The sequence below is a fragment of the Crocodylus siamensis genome, chromosome 5 (assembly GCF_052110815.1).
Source record: "Crocodylus siamensis isolate JL-2025a chromosome 5, ASM5211081v1, whole genome shotgun sequence".
Classification (NCBI taxonomy): Eukaryota; Metazoa; Chordata; order Crocodylia; family Crocodylidae; genus Crocodylus; species Crocodylus siamensis.
The window spans coordinates 152,674,409-152,689,636 of NC_143399.1; the positions used below are offsets into that span (position 1 = coordinate 152,674,409).

General features: G+C 44.7%; 1 protein-coding gene across 7 annotated transcripts in view; it reads left to right on the forward strand.

Moving 5' to 3' along the window:
- The window catches only part of OSBPL3 (oxysterol binding protein like 3), a 164,563-nt gene that overhangs the window by 78,113 nt on the left and 71,222 nt on the right, over positions 1-15,228 (forward strand). For all 7 annotated transcript variants that reach the window (XM_090046740.1, XM_090046737.1, XM_090046739.1 and 4 more), the window contains 2 exons: positions 14,705-14,821; positions 14,963-15,016. In XM_090046740.1, coding sequence (XP_089902866.1) covers positions 14,705-14,821; positions 14,963-15,016 — 171 coding nt within the window. The remainder of the gene's footprint in view (positions 1-14,704; positions 14,822-14,962; positions 15,017-15,228) is intronic.

Below are 15,228 nucleotides of genomic sequence, written 5' to 3' on the forward strand. Positions count from 1 at the left end.
GGAAAAATTAAGTTTTAGGGTACACTTTTGTTTTTTACTTCATGCCTCCTTTTGCTGGGGGATTTCCTCTGTACGCTTAACTCGAAACAAATTCTGTTTCAAACACAAGACATTAATTAAGTCTATTTCTAGAGCTAATGTCAATCGAATATAATCAACATATAGTATTTCAGTGAAATGTAATAAGATTTACATAAGCAGAGCTAAATACCAGCAGACTATATTACATCCACAGTGGGTGTATGTACACGTGCATTAGATCCAGGAGCAGCTTACTTGTGAGTAAACTACTTGCAAGTAAACATTCCTGATCAGGCATCTACATGTGTAGGGAAGTAGGAGCAGATTTGCTGCTAATGGCAGTAAATTGCTCTTGCTTCCTGGAACCCTGCAGGGGGCCCTTGTGACCACCATGGGAAGTTTTAGGCTCCCCCTAGGTGCTAGCCCAGGGGCTGGCAGGGAGTACCAGGACAAAAGACAGCTGTCCCACCCCTGCAGCTCTTTCCAAGCCCTGCACCTCAATTGCCTGATTGGGGTGTGGAGCTGGGACCTGCCCCTGACTGGGACAGTTCCCAGTCCCTGTTCCAAGACAGGGTGGGGGCTGGAGAGCTTGTTCCATGCTCAACTTTGTGATCACAAATCTGGGTGGGGAACAGGCTGGAGATCTTGTTTCCTGCTCAGCTCTGTGTTCACAGAGGTGGGTGGGGAACGAGCTCCCATTGCCAGCTCCACAGTCACAGGGCTAGCACCGACTTCATGGTCATGGGGCCAGCAAATCTATGGGGACTTGTAATCTCAGAGGTGGGGGCTTAGAGCACCCACCCAGGCTCTGGTGGTGGAGCCTGCCCCAGGAGCACGCAGATCCTGGGGGCAAGAAGCAATCTCCCTGGTGGCTGGCTGACCGGAAACAGATTTGTTCTGGGTCAGGCATCTACACAATCACTACTGTGCAGTTAGTAATCACAAGTGAATTTGCTACTTGCATTTGCAGGTAGCAAATTTACTCACGATTAGCAAGGTTTACTGTGCAGCAAGCATGTGCATGTGTAGATGCACATACTTACTGCCCAATAAACTATGCTACTTAGCAGTAAAGCGTCTCATGTAGACATACCCAGTGAAAACAAACAATCCTACCTTTTTGAAAGCATAGTTTCTGTAAGAACACAGGGCTTCAAATTAAAGCACCCATTGGTGGCCCTAGATGGCTTTGCTGGCCAGAGTGTTTTAAAGAGAGCCCACGTGCTGCCCCCTCTGTGCCCGCCTGCTCTGTTGATGCTGTGCATTTCTGATTCCAGTACCTGTTGGAGTGTGCAGAGGATTGGAGGTGGGAGGGGATAGGTCAGTGATTCTCAACCAGAGTTCTGTAGTACCCTTGGGATGCTTTGAGATCATTTCAAGGATGCCCTGGAGTATATGCAATGTCAGCACCATTACGTGTGCATACATGATTCCTATGATAAATCCAGAGATTTCAAATAGGAAGCCACAGTGTTCAAAATATTCAGACCTGTTTTGGTTTTTCTGAGTTATTTGCAACAGCAGAATTGTTCTATTATTCTTTTGTACTCTAAAAATGAGTAAAAGGTAAGAGCTGGCATTTTCAAAGAGGTGCCTCGAGTCCAAAAAAGTTGAGAAACACTGGGGTGAGGGTTAATTTTTGTCTGTCTTGTTTTTGTTGGTACAGGGCCAGCCAACTAGCCAGCCTTCCTTCAATCCTTGTAATTTATTATGTGCTAGATAAGTTGCTCAACAACCCAGGTCAGGTGAGATGGAGGTAAAGATCTGGATGTTTCTTGGATTCTGAGGGGGCCACAAGTTCATATCGGCTCATAATAATGTGGAACCTGGTGATTTTATACCCCCTCTTTTAATTAGTACTTAACATTTCTCTCGTCAGAAGTGCTTTATAGATATTCTCAATAACAGTATTCCAGGTGGGTAATTTTTACATGTGTGGAAACTGGGGCTTGTAAATCAAGTGACTTCACTAAAACTTCTGAGAGTTTAGTGTCAGAACCAAACACAGAACCAGAGGGAATTCTTCCAGTTGCTTTATTTTCTAGAACACATGACCACTGAAACACACCTTTAAGATGAAGTATAAAGAAAGGCCTGCTGAAAAGCTGTGACTGATACACAGTTAAAAGTATAGAATGTTCTTTAGGAACACATTTCTATGAAATTTGGTCATGCATATCAACTCTAAATAGTAGTGAAATCTTTTATAAAGGATTTTATTTATTTATATTTTTAATATGGAATTGTTATTTTTAGTACAACTTGTCATCCTCTCTTTTGAAAAAAGTGCTTTGTAGATTTGATATTTTCAGTACAAGATGTAGCAATTGTCAAATACAAACAAGAGATCAAGTAGTCTTACCCTAGCATAGCCTAGTCCTGGATAAAATTCAGTTCTTTGAAACTAACTGATAGATTTACAGCACATTATCAGGACTTCTGGAAGCAGAGTTTCTTTCTACTACTATGATATTGATATTCATTGTTTAACTCTACATTTGCATAGGCATATTAAAAATAACTGGGTTTTTTTCTTTGGAATTTTCATACAGTTTACAAATCGGTCTGTTTCATGGGATATTTTTTTCAGTAGCAATATATGGATATTTTCTGTCTGGATGTCTATCCCAAAATAAACAATATGTAGAAAATAAAAGATATTTCAACTCCTTGTATATTTTGCTTTGAAAAGTGATCTAGCCAGTTTCCTTTCTGACTTTTAGAAGTTCCAGTGTTAATATAACTGTTAAGTGGTCATGATATGCAAAAGTAATTTTTAAGGAAAATTTATATTCTTTCTCTTGTGTATGAAGAAGGAGAGATTTGGGACCTAAGTGGACACTATGCCACTTGTTCAAGAACACCTGAAAAAGAGGAAGCATGCCGCAGGATGACCTGCTAGTTGTGTGCTTAGTATTTCCCATGCTGCTTCTAACTGCCTTGCTGCCAGTGCAGGGAGAGAGTGATCTGCTTCGTAACTCAGTGTAAATGTATTCTGAAGAACCTCCCTTGACTCCTGGACATAAAGGAGAGAAATTGGGTTATGAGTCCTGCAGAAATTTCACAATCTTTTGGTATGCTAACTATGATGTTGATAACCAAGATAAGTTATCTTATTTTGGATGAGGAGAATTTTACAAGGTTGGGTTATCTCCTTGGAAAGAGTTTCTGTCTGTGTAACCTCTTTCAGATCTGTGCGACAGTACTATTTGTGCTGTGAACTGCCGTCTCCCTCAGCCTGTCTATGTGGGAAAGAGTTGCTACCTGCCAGTCCCTGCTCTGTCCATGGAGATCTAAACAAGGCATTTTCTCTTGCCCAGCATTGGAGATGCCTCTGCTTAATCTGGAGAGACTGGAAGGGGTAGTATTTTTATTGATTTTTGGTAGTCTTTTTTTTCCGTTCTTCATATCTGGTGCAACTTTATTTAAATTACAGTGCTTATATTGGTGATGTTTCAAGAATATGCAATTTTTATCAACTAGATTTTTACTACAGATCTGTGTGTAGTTCCAACACAAAGAATGAGCTCTGGCAAAACTCTACCTCTTTCTTTATTCTGTTATTGGAAGTAGTGGGGTGGAAACATGCAGATCACTATTTAAGGCAGGAGTGGACAAAATGTGGCCTACAGGCCAGAAGCGGCCCCTCAAGCCATTCTATCCAGCCCGCGGAGCCCCTAAAAAACTTACAAAATTAATATATATCTGCCTCTGGCTGCCTGTCATGTGGTCCTTGGTGGCTTGCTGAAACTCGGTAAGCAGCCCTCTGCCTGAAATAATTGCCCATCCCTGATTTAAGGTCTGCTGTGGTGAGGTTCAGTAAGTATTTTGTTTCCAATCCATTTTCTTGTTTCTCCTCCTTCCATCCCCTTAATGAGTTGATTCTTGACCCACATGTGCTCTTTACACAGTTGCATAGTTAGAGGTAGGAGTGACCAAGGCACAAGTCCCAGGCACCAAGATGTGGTTGCAGGGAAGACAAAAATAACGGCCACAGCTACTGACACTACTTTGTGCACTGTTGCGCTTGGGGTGCAGAAGTGGCCAGGTACATCTCTGTGCTTGTACCCTTGCCAGTTCTCTCCAGAAAACCCACCTAAGTCAGAACAGGTATTTCTATTGCCTCTGTCAGGGCAGAATTGTGTAGCCACTTTCCTTTGCCAGAGTCTCTGCTGATCTGATCTGACAAGACAGGATAGCCCAGTAATCAGATTAAGTGGAAGAAAACTGGTGTCACAAAGCACAGAAGAAAGGGACATTGCCAGACAATTTGTGGAAGTAGGGAGATACAAACTTTTGGTTTCCAGAGTTTGGACAAGTGGGAGTCCTACTAGAAGTTTACTCTGATTATAAAGAACAGGAAATGATTTGGGAGTGTGGATGTTTGGGCTAGCAAGTTAGGGACACTTCTGGGATTATGATTTTTCAGTCTGAGGTAGCTAAACTATTCTTCCCTGCAGCACAGCATATGGTGCTAGTGACAGTTAAGTTTAATAAAAATAAAACCAGCCTCTGTGATATGGAATAGGTACTGGTATGGGAGGTTTGGTTCAAGCAAGGCCATGGGACTTTCATTTTAGCACACCATTCTTTTCTTTCCTAATCCTGGGGCCCTGTTTTCTGCCAGGCAGAGAACATTCGCAGTGAAAGCGGAAGACACTGACCATTAATCCTCCCCCAGGAGACTGGGTTTACCTCTACCTTTTTAAGTAGGTGTGAGGTATGGCTATTTCCATAGCCTTCATTTCTTTCCTGTTACTGTAATGTGATACGTGGCCAACAGCCACAATTCTAATTATTATTATTTGTAAAGAAGAAAATATATTACCTTTTTTGAATTTTAAAATTGGCGTATATCTATTTAAAAGAAGTGGTATTGAAGGTAAAAATGAAGCCAGAAAGGCAGATATGGAAAAGGTGGGGTATTGTGAAAAAGAGATCAGTTAAAAAAAATGTGCATCAGAAAAAGATACTGAAATCATTTCTGCCAGTTCTGTGAACCATAACAAATGCTTCAGTCACTGCTGATGCAAAATCTTACCCTTCACAAATCAGCTTTCTATTTTTGGCACTTTTTAAAGCATTCCATACAACTGGCTGCATTTTATGCTAGAAGAAAGCCTGGCACTATCATCTGTTATGTTTAAGGAGCTGCAAGAACAAGCATCAATCTTAGCCATTCAAATGGGTTGCTTCATTTATTTATTTTTCCCTTCAAGTAATTTACAACCCTTAGAAGTTTCTGGAGTACTGGGTTGCAGCAAATTAGGAGGAGGTGGGAAAAGGGTCTATTCATTTTCACAATTAACAGCCACGGGGACCAGAGTCCTTCAATCGGAGTAGGTATAAGTAGATGGTAGCAGTGCATGTTCCCCAGGATGACCTTGACCTGACAGGGTGTCTCTTCCCCTTCCTGTATGGACCACTTTTAAGGTCAGAGACCGTTAAGTGACTCCTGGGTATTTCCAGTACTTGGCCTCCACCTGAGACTGAGCATGTTACCAGAAGTACAACATATGATGGCCATTCTGGGATGGATGTTGTCCTCCTAGTATGTAACATCTGTTTTAGTGTAATCCCTTCCTGCAGCACTGTTGCAATCTTGTACTCCACCAGTCTGAATGTCAAGACCTGTTACTGCTTTATTTAATGTTATTAAATAATATTGAATATAACTTTAACTTTGTGTCCCAGTGGGAATGTGAACTGGTAGGTGTATAACATGAAAGCATGTTATAAATGCTCCTAGCATTTTTGAAGAAGCCTTATGTCTCCCATTTTCCATGTAAGGGAACACAGCATGTGGATCAACAGTAGTGTAAAGATGTATGGGTGGGAGGGGCAATGCCTAAGAAAAGGGGGTATGCTGGAAAGGAGCAGGGGAGTGCCTCTTCTTCCCATTCTCTGTCCTGTCTCCCTGTTGTACCCTGCAGCTTCACTGAAGAGACTTGAAGTCCAGCAGTGGGGACAGCAAAGCAGTGATGGGAGATTTGCTTCTGTTAGGGTGTGGGGAAGGGGCAGAGGGTCAGGGGAAATGTCACCTCCTTTTTTTTGGTCACTGAAAATCGGAGTTTAAATGGCCACTTGACATATGTTGACAGCAAAAATAAAAGGTTACTCTCTCTCCTCCCCCACCCCAGTATTGAACCTCTGCCCACTGCCCTGTACACTGCCACTACCCAGAGTGCAGTACTGGCTGGTTACGCTTCTGAGGATCAGGGAGAAAGGCAACTTCCAAAAAAAAAAAAAAAAGAGCCCAATGTTCAGCAAACTGGGAGAAACCAAGGGTTCAGCTACAAGCCACTTGATTCCTTTGCACCATGTGCATCTGAGGTCTTGAACAGTGGAATAATCATTCACTGTTGTTGAAGGAGAAATGTCTGCTAATACTTATAGAATCCTCTAGACCAGGGGTGACCAATATATGGCCCATGGGCTGGATTTAGCCCATGGAGCCATGTCATCTAACCCATGGAGCTCTCCACAGGTCTGGAAATTTGGCAGTGGGGGCAGTGTTAGGTGCTGCAGCTCCTGGAGCCCTAGATCAGCCCTGTGTGCCAGATGAGGCCCACAGTTAGGTTCCATCACTCTAGATATGTCCCCCACCCAGAACTATTCAAGGGGCATGTAAACTGACTACCTATTGTTTAGATATTCCTAACAATCAAAAAAAAATCTTGTAACCTTTTTTAAAAGGGTTTTCTCTTTCATGCCATGTCGCTGGGCTCGTCCTCCTGCTCAGTGCAAAGAAATATGATGTCACTGGGATAACGGAGACCTGGTGGGACTCCACCCGTGACTGGACCACGGGTATAGAGGGCTATACCCTGTACAGGAGGGATCGTGTTGACAAAAGGGGCGGGGGTGTAGCTCTCTATGTTAAGGAAAGCTACATGTCCCTGCAAGCTGATGTTGGCAACCGGCATGGACAGCTAGAGACCCTCTGGGTAAAAATTCGTGGGGAATACGGCACAGGGGACACAACGGTGGGAGTCTACTACAGACTTCCCACTCAAGTCCTGAGCTTGACCAGGAGTTCGCCCGGGAACTGACTGAGGCCACTTGCTCCAGGACCTTGGTTGTCATGGGTGACTTCAATTGCCTGGACATCTCCTGAGAAGATCGCTCAGCAAAATCCAAGCGGTCGCAAAGCTTTCTTTCATGCGTGGATGACCTCTACCTGACTCAAGAAGTCTATGGGCCAACGAGAGGCAAAGCGCTGCTTGACCTGGTACTGGCTACGGGGGACGACCTAATCGGTGACCTAGTGATCGATGGAAGCTGGGTGACAGCGACCATGAGCTGATCACCTTCACCATCCGCCATAAAGCTGGCAAGTCAGTCAGCAACACAGAAGTCCTTGACTTCAGAAAAGCTGACTTTGACAAGCTCAAGAGGCTTGTCGGTCAGGCCCTCAGGGACCATGACCCCAGGGAGATGGGAGTTCAAGAAGAGTGGTTGCTTCTCAAGGAAGCGATCCTCAGTGCACAAGCTAAATCTATCCCAACACGGAGGAAAGGCAGCAAGAAGGCACAGCAGCCCCCCTGGCTCTCCAGAGACCTAGCGGACCTCCTGCAGCTAAAAAGGAAAGCCTACAAAGGATGGAGGATGGGATTCACCTCCAAGGAGGATTACTCCGCGCTGGTCTGGTCCTGCAGGGAGCAAACCAGGAAAGCCAAGGCTGCAACTGAACTCCAACTAGCTTCAGGCATCAAGGACAACAAAAAGTCCTTTTTCAGATATGTGGGGAGCCGGAGGAAAAGCAAGGGCAATGTTGGACCCCAGCTAAACCAGATGGGGCAACTGACAACTGACGCCCAGGAAAAAGCCAACCTATTAAATAGGTACTTTGCATCAGTCTTTCATCAGTCACACGGGATGCCCATGCCTGCTATGGGACAGGGAAATCTGGGTCAGGGGGATCCCCTACCTTCCATCAATGCTGACCTCGTGAAGGAACACCTTGAGAAGCTGGATACCTTCAAGTCAGCTGGCCCTGACAACCTGCACCCCAGGGTACTCAAGGAGCTGGCGAGCGTCATAGCCCAGCCCCTGGCAAGGATCTTTGAAAACTCCTGGCGCTCTGGTGTAGTGCCTGAAGACTGGAAGAAGGCCGATGTAGTGCCGATCTTCAAGAAAGGGAGGAGAGTGGATCCGGCTAACTACAGGCCCATTAGCCTGACTTCTATCCTGGGGAAGATCCTAGAAAAGTTTATTAAGGAGGCCATCCTTGAGGGACTGGCCCAGGCTAACATTCTAAGGGATAGCCAGCATGGGTTTGTTGCGGGTAGGTCTTGTTTGACCAATCTCATTTCCTTCTATGACCAGGTGACCTATCACCTGGACAAGGGAGAAGAGGTTGATGTCATATATCTTGACTTCAAAAAAGCTTTTGATCTGGTATCCCATGATCACCTCTTGGCCAAACTGGCCAGTTGTGGCCTTGGCTCCACCACGATCCGCTGGCTGGGAAATTGGCTCCGTGGTCGAACCCAGAGGGTTGTAATTGATGGCAGTCACTCATCGTGGTGCCCTGTGACCAGTGGGGTCCCTCAAGGCTCTGTCCTGGGACCCATACTGTTCAACATCTTCATTAATGATGTGGACATTGGAGTCAGGAGTGGACTGGCCAAGTTCGCTGATGACACCAAACTTTGGGGCAAAGTGTCCACGCCAGAGGACAGGCGGGTGATCCAGGCTGACCTGGACAAGCTCAGCAAATGGGCAGACGAGAACCTGATGGTGTTTAACACCGAAAAACCTAAGGTTCTCCACCTTGGGAGGAAAAACCTGCAGCACCCTTATAGGCTCGGCAGTGCTACGTTGTTTAGCACTAAAGAAGAAAGAGACTTGGGGGTCATCATTGACCACAAGATGAACATGAGCCTGCAATGCAATGCTGCGGCTAGTAAAGCGACCAAAATGCTGGCTTGCATCCATAGATGCTTCTCGAGCAAATCCCGGGACGCCATTCTCCCCTTGTACTCGGCCTTGGTGAGGCCGCAGCTGGAGTACTGCGTCCAGTTTTGGGCTCCACAATTCAAAAAGGATTGTGGAGAAGCTTGAGAGAGTCCAGGGGAGAGCCACGCGCATGATCAGAAGTCAGGAAAACAGATCTTACGATGACAGGCTGAGAGCCATGGGACTCTTTAGCCTGGAAAAGCGTAGGCTCAGGGGTGATCTGATGGCCACCTATAAATTTATCAAGGGTGACCACCAGGATCTGGGGGAACGTTTGTTCACCAGAGCGCCCCAAGGGATGACGAGGTCGAACGGTCACAAACTCCTGCAAGACCGTTTCAGGCTGGACATAAGGAAGAATTTCTTTACTGTCCGAGCCCCCAGGGTCTGGAACGGTCTGCCAGCGGAGGTGGTTCAAGCACCTACATTGAACACCTTCAAGAGTAAATTGGATGCTTATCTTGCTGGTATCCTATGACCCCAGCTGACTTCCTGCCCTTTGGGCAGGGGGCTGGACTCGATGATCTCCCAAGGTCCCTTCCAGCCCTAATGTCTATGAAATCTATGAAATGCCATCCTAGATCTTAAATCACTTCTGACCATTATTCATAGTTGGAGAAACATGAAACTTCCAAAAGACTCGTCTCCTGCTCCACATTTTTCAATCGCCCCTAATCCTAAAACCATGACAAACAGTATATACTACACTCTTCCTATGTGCTCTGAATTAATGCAGCTGGTGAGCTTATTTCTTACTGTGATGTTACTTTTTACCCTCATACAAGTGTCTGATTTATCTCCAAACCCTCCAGTCACACATGGGTGCTTTTCAGGGTAGAAACTGGGTAGGTTTTTTTTGAGGAAAAAGTGCTCAGGTTCCATTATGTTCCAATTCTTTTTGTTTTCTGGGGGGAATGTAGACTTAGCTATAAATAACTTTTTAATGCAATTATATTTTCTCCCTCACCCATCCCAAGTCAAGAGATCTATAGGTTTCTAAACATTCTTTTTGTTGTATAAAGCAAGGGTGGGCAAAATATGGCCCACAGACCAGATCCAGCCTGCCAGGCCATTCTATGCGCCTTGCAGAGCTCCTCCAAAAAACAGTTATTGGCCTGTGGGCACCCCTCTGAAAACTGGTGGGAGGCAGGCTTTCATGCTCCGTCAGACTGGGCAGGTTGTATGCTTGCACCTCTGTGGAGCTCCCAGCACTCCATCTGAGAGCCCCTTGTGGAGGCACCGAGTGCAGTGGCATGTAACCGGACAGCTGGTGCATGGGGAGGAGAACTCCTGGCTACAGGAGTGGGGTGAGTTGGGGTGGGGTTTGTGGGGGGGGGGGGGGGGGAGGTTGTGCCACATCCACATCCCATTGCCCCCCCACAGCATGCAACCCCTGCCACCAATGGGGCACTCCTTGCCCACCACAGGCAGAGCCCCCCAGCAGCGTGTGGCTCTGGCTGAATCCCAGGAGCTACACATGGCAGCATGGAGCCTGCCTAGCTTGCCTTCAAGCTGGATTGGTCTGGCTCCATGCCAGCAAGTGGGGCTCCTGGTACACAACTCCTGCAAGCAGTGCCATGGAGCCAGGCCAGGTCAGCTCTGTGCCTCCACATGGGGCTTCTAGTTCTCCAGCGGGGAACCACGTATGGTGAATGAAGTCTATCTGGCCTGGTGGTACATGACTCCCCGTGGCTCCTGGTCTGCACACTGTCAGGCCGAGCAGGCTCTGTGCTTCCACGCACAGGTCCCCACTGGAGTGCTAGAAGCCCCACATGGAGGCACTAAGCTGGCCCAGACTGATGGCCTGCAGGATTTATTATAGGCCACCAAATCAGGAAGAGGAAGTGGATAAGGCACTCTTCAAGCAGATGACAAATATACCCAAAAACTATGGGATGGTACTGATGATTTTTCATTCAGTTTTACAGATGTTTGCTGAAAGGACAGTGCAGCCAAATGTAACATGTCAAAGGGGTTTCTAACTTGAATGGAGGACAATTTCCTGTTCCAGAAAGTGGTGGATACAACTAGGGGGATCATCTATCTTAGATCTTGTCCTGACCAAGAGGTTATAACTGGTGGAGGATGTGAAAGTGATGGGTAACTTAAGAGGCAGTGATTATGATATGATAGAATTCCAGATCCCGAAATGGGGAAAACATGAGGTCAGCAAAATGAGGATGCTAGATTTCAAAAGGGAGGATTTCAACCAACTCAAGGAGCTAATAGGCATGATGTCATGGGAGGATACATTGAAGGATAAAAGGCATCCAGGAGTGTTGGGAGCTTCTAAAAGGCACAGAATTGGAAGCCCAACAAGAAACTATCCTAACAATGGAAGCACAAAAAGAATGGCAAGTTACCATTGTGGCTGCACAAGGATCTTCTAAAATGCTTCAAGTGAATAAGGAAAGCATACAGGAAATAGAAGAATGGGCTGGTCACCAAGGAAGCATACCAGGAAATAACAAGAACCTGCAGAGACAAAATCAGCAAGGCAGAGATAAAGAATGAGCTGTACCTGGCAAAGGAATTTTAAGGATAACAAGAAGAAATTCTATAAGTATGTTTGGTCAGAAAAGAAGGACCAAGGAAGATGTGGGTCCTCTTAACAAGCCAGGGTGGACTCCTAACCAAAGATTCAAAGAAGGCATATCTACTCAACAGCTATTTTGCCTCACTTTCACAAAAAATTGCAGTGCAACTTATAATCCTAATAAGGATTATCTGGATAAGGAAGGGGGCAAGATGATGGAGGAGATAACAAAAGAGATGGTCAGAGAGCTTTTATTGGATCTGAATGAATTCAAGACAGCAGAGCCAGATGAACTTCATCCCATGGTACAGAAAGAGCTGGTGGAGGAGATCTCGGACCCCTTGACCATGATCTTCTTGAAGTTGTGGGAGACAGGCTGGGTACCAGAGGAATGGAAAAGGCCAGTGTAGTGACCCTCTTTTTAAAAAGGCAAGGAAGAGGGCCCAGGGAACTACAGACTGGTTAGCTTCACTTCAATACCTGAGAAGTTTTTGGAGCATATCCTAAGGAAGCCCATTTGCAAGCGTTTGGAGGAGTAAAGGCTGATCCCAAGCAGCCAGCAGGGATTTATGAAAAACAAATAGTGTCAAACAAATCTGATCTTCTTTGACAAAGTAAATATTTGGGTGGATGAAGGGAATGCTGTGGATAAAGTGTATCTGGACTTCAGCAAGGCTTTTGATGGATCCTTGGATGACCTTCTCATAAACTAATTGGAGAAATGTGGGCTGGAGAAAACGACTATAAGGTAGGTAGATAGATAACTGGTTCAATAGCTGCAAACGAACGGTAGTTATTAACAGGTTCATATTAAAATGGCAGGAGGTTTCGAGTGGAGTCCCAGAGGGATCTGTCCCAGGCCCTGTGCTGTTCAACATGTTCATTAATGGTTTGGATGCTGGCATAGAAAGCTTCTTGAACAAACATGCAAACAACATGAAACTAGGAAGGGTTGCTAACACATTGGAGTATGCAAGCACAATTCAGAAAGATTTTGACCGTTTGGAAAGTTGAGCTAGAACCAACAGGACACAGTTCAGTGCAGACATATGCAAGTTGCTACATGTTGGGAGGAATAATCAAAAAACACAAATATAAAGTGGGTTACACCTAGCTGGATAGCAGCACTGTGTAAAGGACTTGGGAGTCTTGGTACATCACAGACTCAATACGAGTCTGCACTGTGATGCAGCTGCGCAAAAGGCAAATGCAGTTTTGGGATGCATCAATAGAAGCATTAGGTACAAGACGGGAGGTGATAGTACCTCTTTACTCCACACTGGTTAGGCTGGTTAGGTCTCATCTAGTGTACTGTGTGCAGTTCTGGGCTTCACATTTTAAAAATTATGTGGACAAGTCAGAGGGTCCGGAGGCATGCAGCAAAGATGATAAAGGCCTTGGAAAGCAAGTTGTATAAGCAAAGGCTGAAGGAGCCTGTTCAACTTGCAGAAAAGGAACTTAAGAGGGGACAGGATAACAGTCTTTAAATACTTGAAGGGCTGCCATAAGTAAGAAGGGAGGCACCTCTTCTCTCGCTGCAGAGAGTAAGAGATGAACCAATGGCTTGAAGTTGCAGCAAAGTAGGTTTAGATCCTGAATAACTTCTGCACTGTGAGACTTGAGGCAGTGGAATAGACTGCCAAGGGAAGTTGTGGTCTCCATCACTGGAGGTGTTCAAGAAGAGGGGTGTGTGTGTAGCTATGCATATATTCTACTCTGGGCATTTCCCATGTTTCTGGGCTTTGCTGGTTGCCCCCCCACCCTCCACTCTTCTGCTGCATGCCATGGTGTTTTTAAGCCTCCCTCAGAGACATTGGATGTTGGCTACAACCAAGGCTGGGGACTTTGACTGGGGCATGCTAGTTCTTCTGCTGTAACCAAAGCCAGAGGTTCCTGGCTAGAAGGTCTTGCTCCTCTGCTCAGGCTCAGACCAGTTGCCATATTTGGGATCAGGAAAGAATTTTACCCCATGGTCAAATTGGTATGGACTGCAGGGGTTTTTTTTTTTCCTTTCTTCGTAGCAGAAGGAGAGATCTTCCTGGGATCTCTTGAGCATATATTGAGAACATTTAATAGAAGCAGAACACTGGCTGCCATGGTTCCCCTGCTTTACCTGTGACAGGTTAGGGTGTTAGGCCTCTGTTGCACCAGGTTTGACTGTAGTTTTATGTAGAGTTTAGATTATGGATAGTATAGGATCATTTTGATAGGATGGTCCTATGTCAGGCAGGGGGTTGGAATAGACCTCTGGAGGTCCCTTCCAGCCCTACTTCTCTGATTCTATGATGCAATGAGTATCTGTTGATGTGCGAAAATAATTTTCTCTGATAATTATAAAATATCAGTTCACTTACCTGCTAATGAAAAATGTCCCATGGTAGATTTTACAAGACAGTACCTCTGATCATAAAAAAAATTGTGTTACGCTGTCATTAATGCTTTTTCCATGGCCTAAAACTAAAAACATCCCTAACGCTTTTCATTCCTGTAAGTTCAGTTTTGCAAGGTCACTCCTTTAAAAAAGCTAAAGCTACGAAGAGGAGGAAATTAGCTTTTAGTTGGTTTTTTGTTCTCTGCAATCACATCATGCTTCTCACAGTATTTAAGTGGGTCTTTTAAAGTGGTTTTTGTTTTGTGGGTTTTTTTGGGGGGGGGGGGTTGTTTAATTGGGGGTTTGTATTTTTGAGAGAGAAAATCTTTTGTGTTACTGACTGAAAGCAAGTTTTTGTTCCCTGTCTTTATAGGAAATAATGCTCAGAAAAGATACCTTTTTTATTTTCCTCCCCCCACTGCTGACATCAATATGATTGATATTATCAATATAATATTAAACTGTAGTTACCCTGTAACTTTCGTGATCTCTAAATAAATCTGGTGAGCACATATGTTCAGTGAGACATGTCAGGAAAACTGCACAGCATTCAGTTTATATTATGCATCTCAGTATAGGAGAGAACCTGATCTCATTACTTGTCATTTTGTTTTCTGTTGTGTTTTTTTAGCATGTAGCATAATTACTGGACTGACTAGATTTAAGTTTTTGCAGACTCTTTCCTGGTCTACCTTCAAGCTAAGATCCCGGTCTTCTTCCTTTTAGGCTCCATTCCCAGGTCATTACTTATAACAAACACTAATACCTAAATGGAAAATCATAACCTGATTTTTATCTTATTTATTTTTAAACAGGACAGCTGGGAAATTATAGAAGGATTGCGGGGAGTTGTGAATTGCACCCTGGAGCCACAGAAACAGGAAGGCTACTTGTTGAAAAAGAGAAAATGGCCCCTAAAAGGCTGGCACAAGGTAGGAAAAAAATCTCTTTTAAGGCTTTTGGTCATTTAAATGGTGTTGCCCATTGTTAAAAAAAAAAATGGTTAACATGTAAATAATCTCTATACTTCTGCGCATTTGTTAAGGTTTATCTTTGCATTTTCCTGATTACAGAGATACTTCTTCTTGGCTGGAGGAATTTTGAAATATTCCAAGTGTCAAGCTGATGTAAGTATCCTCACCCTAAAGTGTGTGTGTGTGTCTGGGGGGTGGGGGGTTATAGTTTAAATGATTTGAAATACCAGGACTTGTGTACTGTTAGGAAAAAGAAGGGTAAGTCCAGAATTCCCAAATTTCAGGCTGAGGATAAAAGAATGGACCTCCCTCCTGTCCTATTAATAATCTATTTTCTTAAGCTACCACAGAACATGAATACTAAT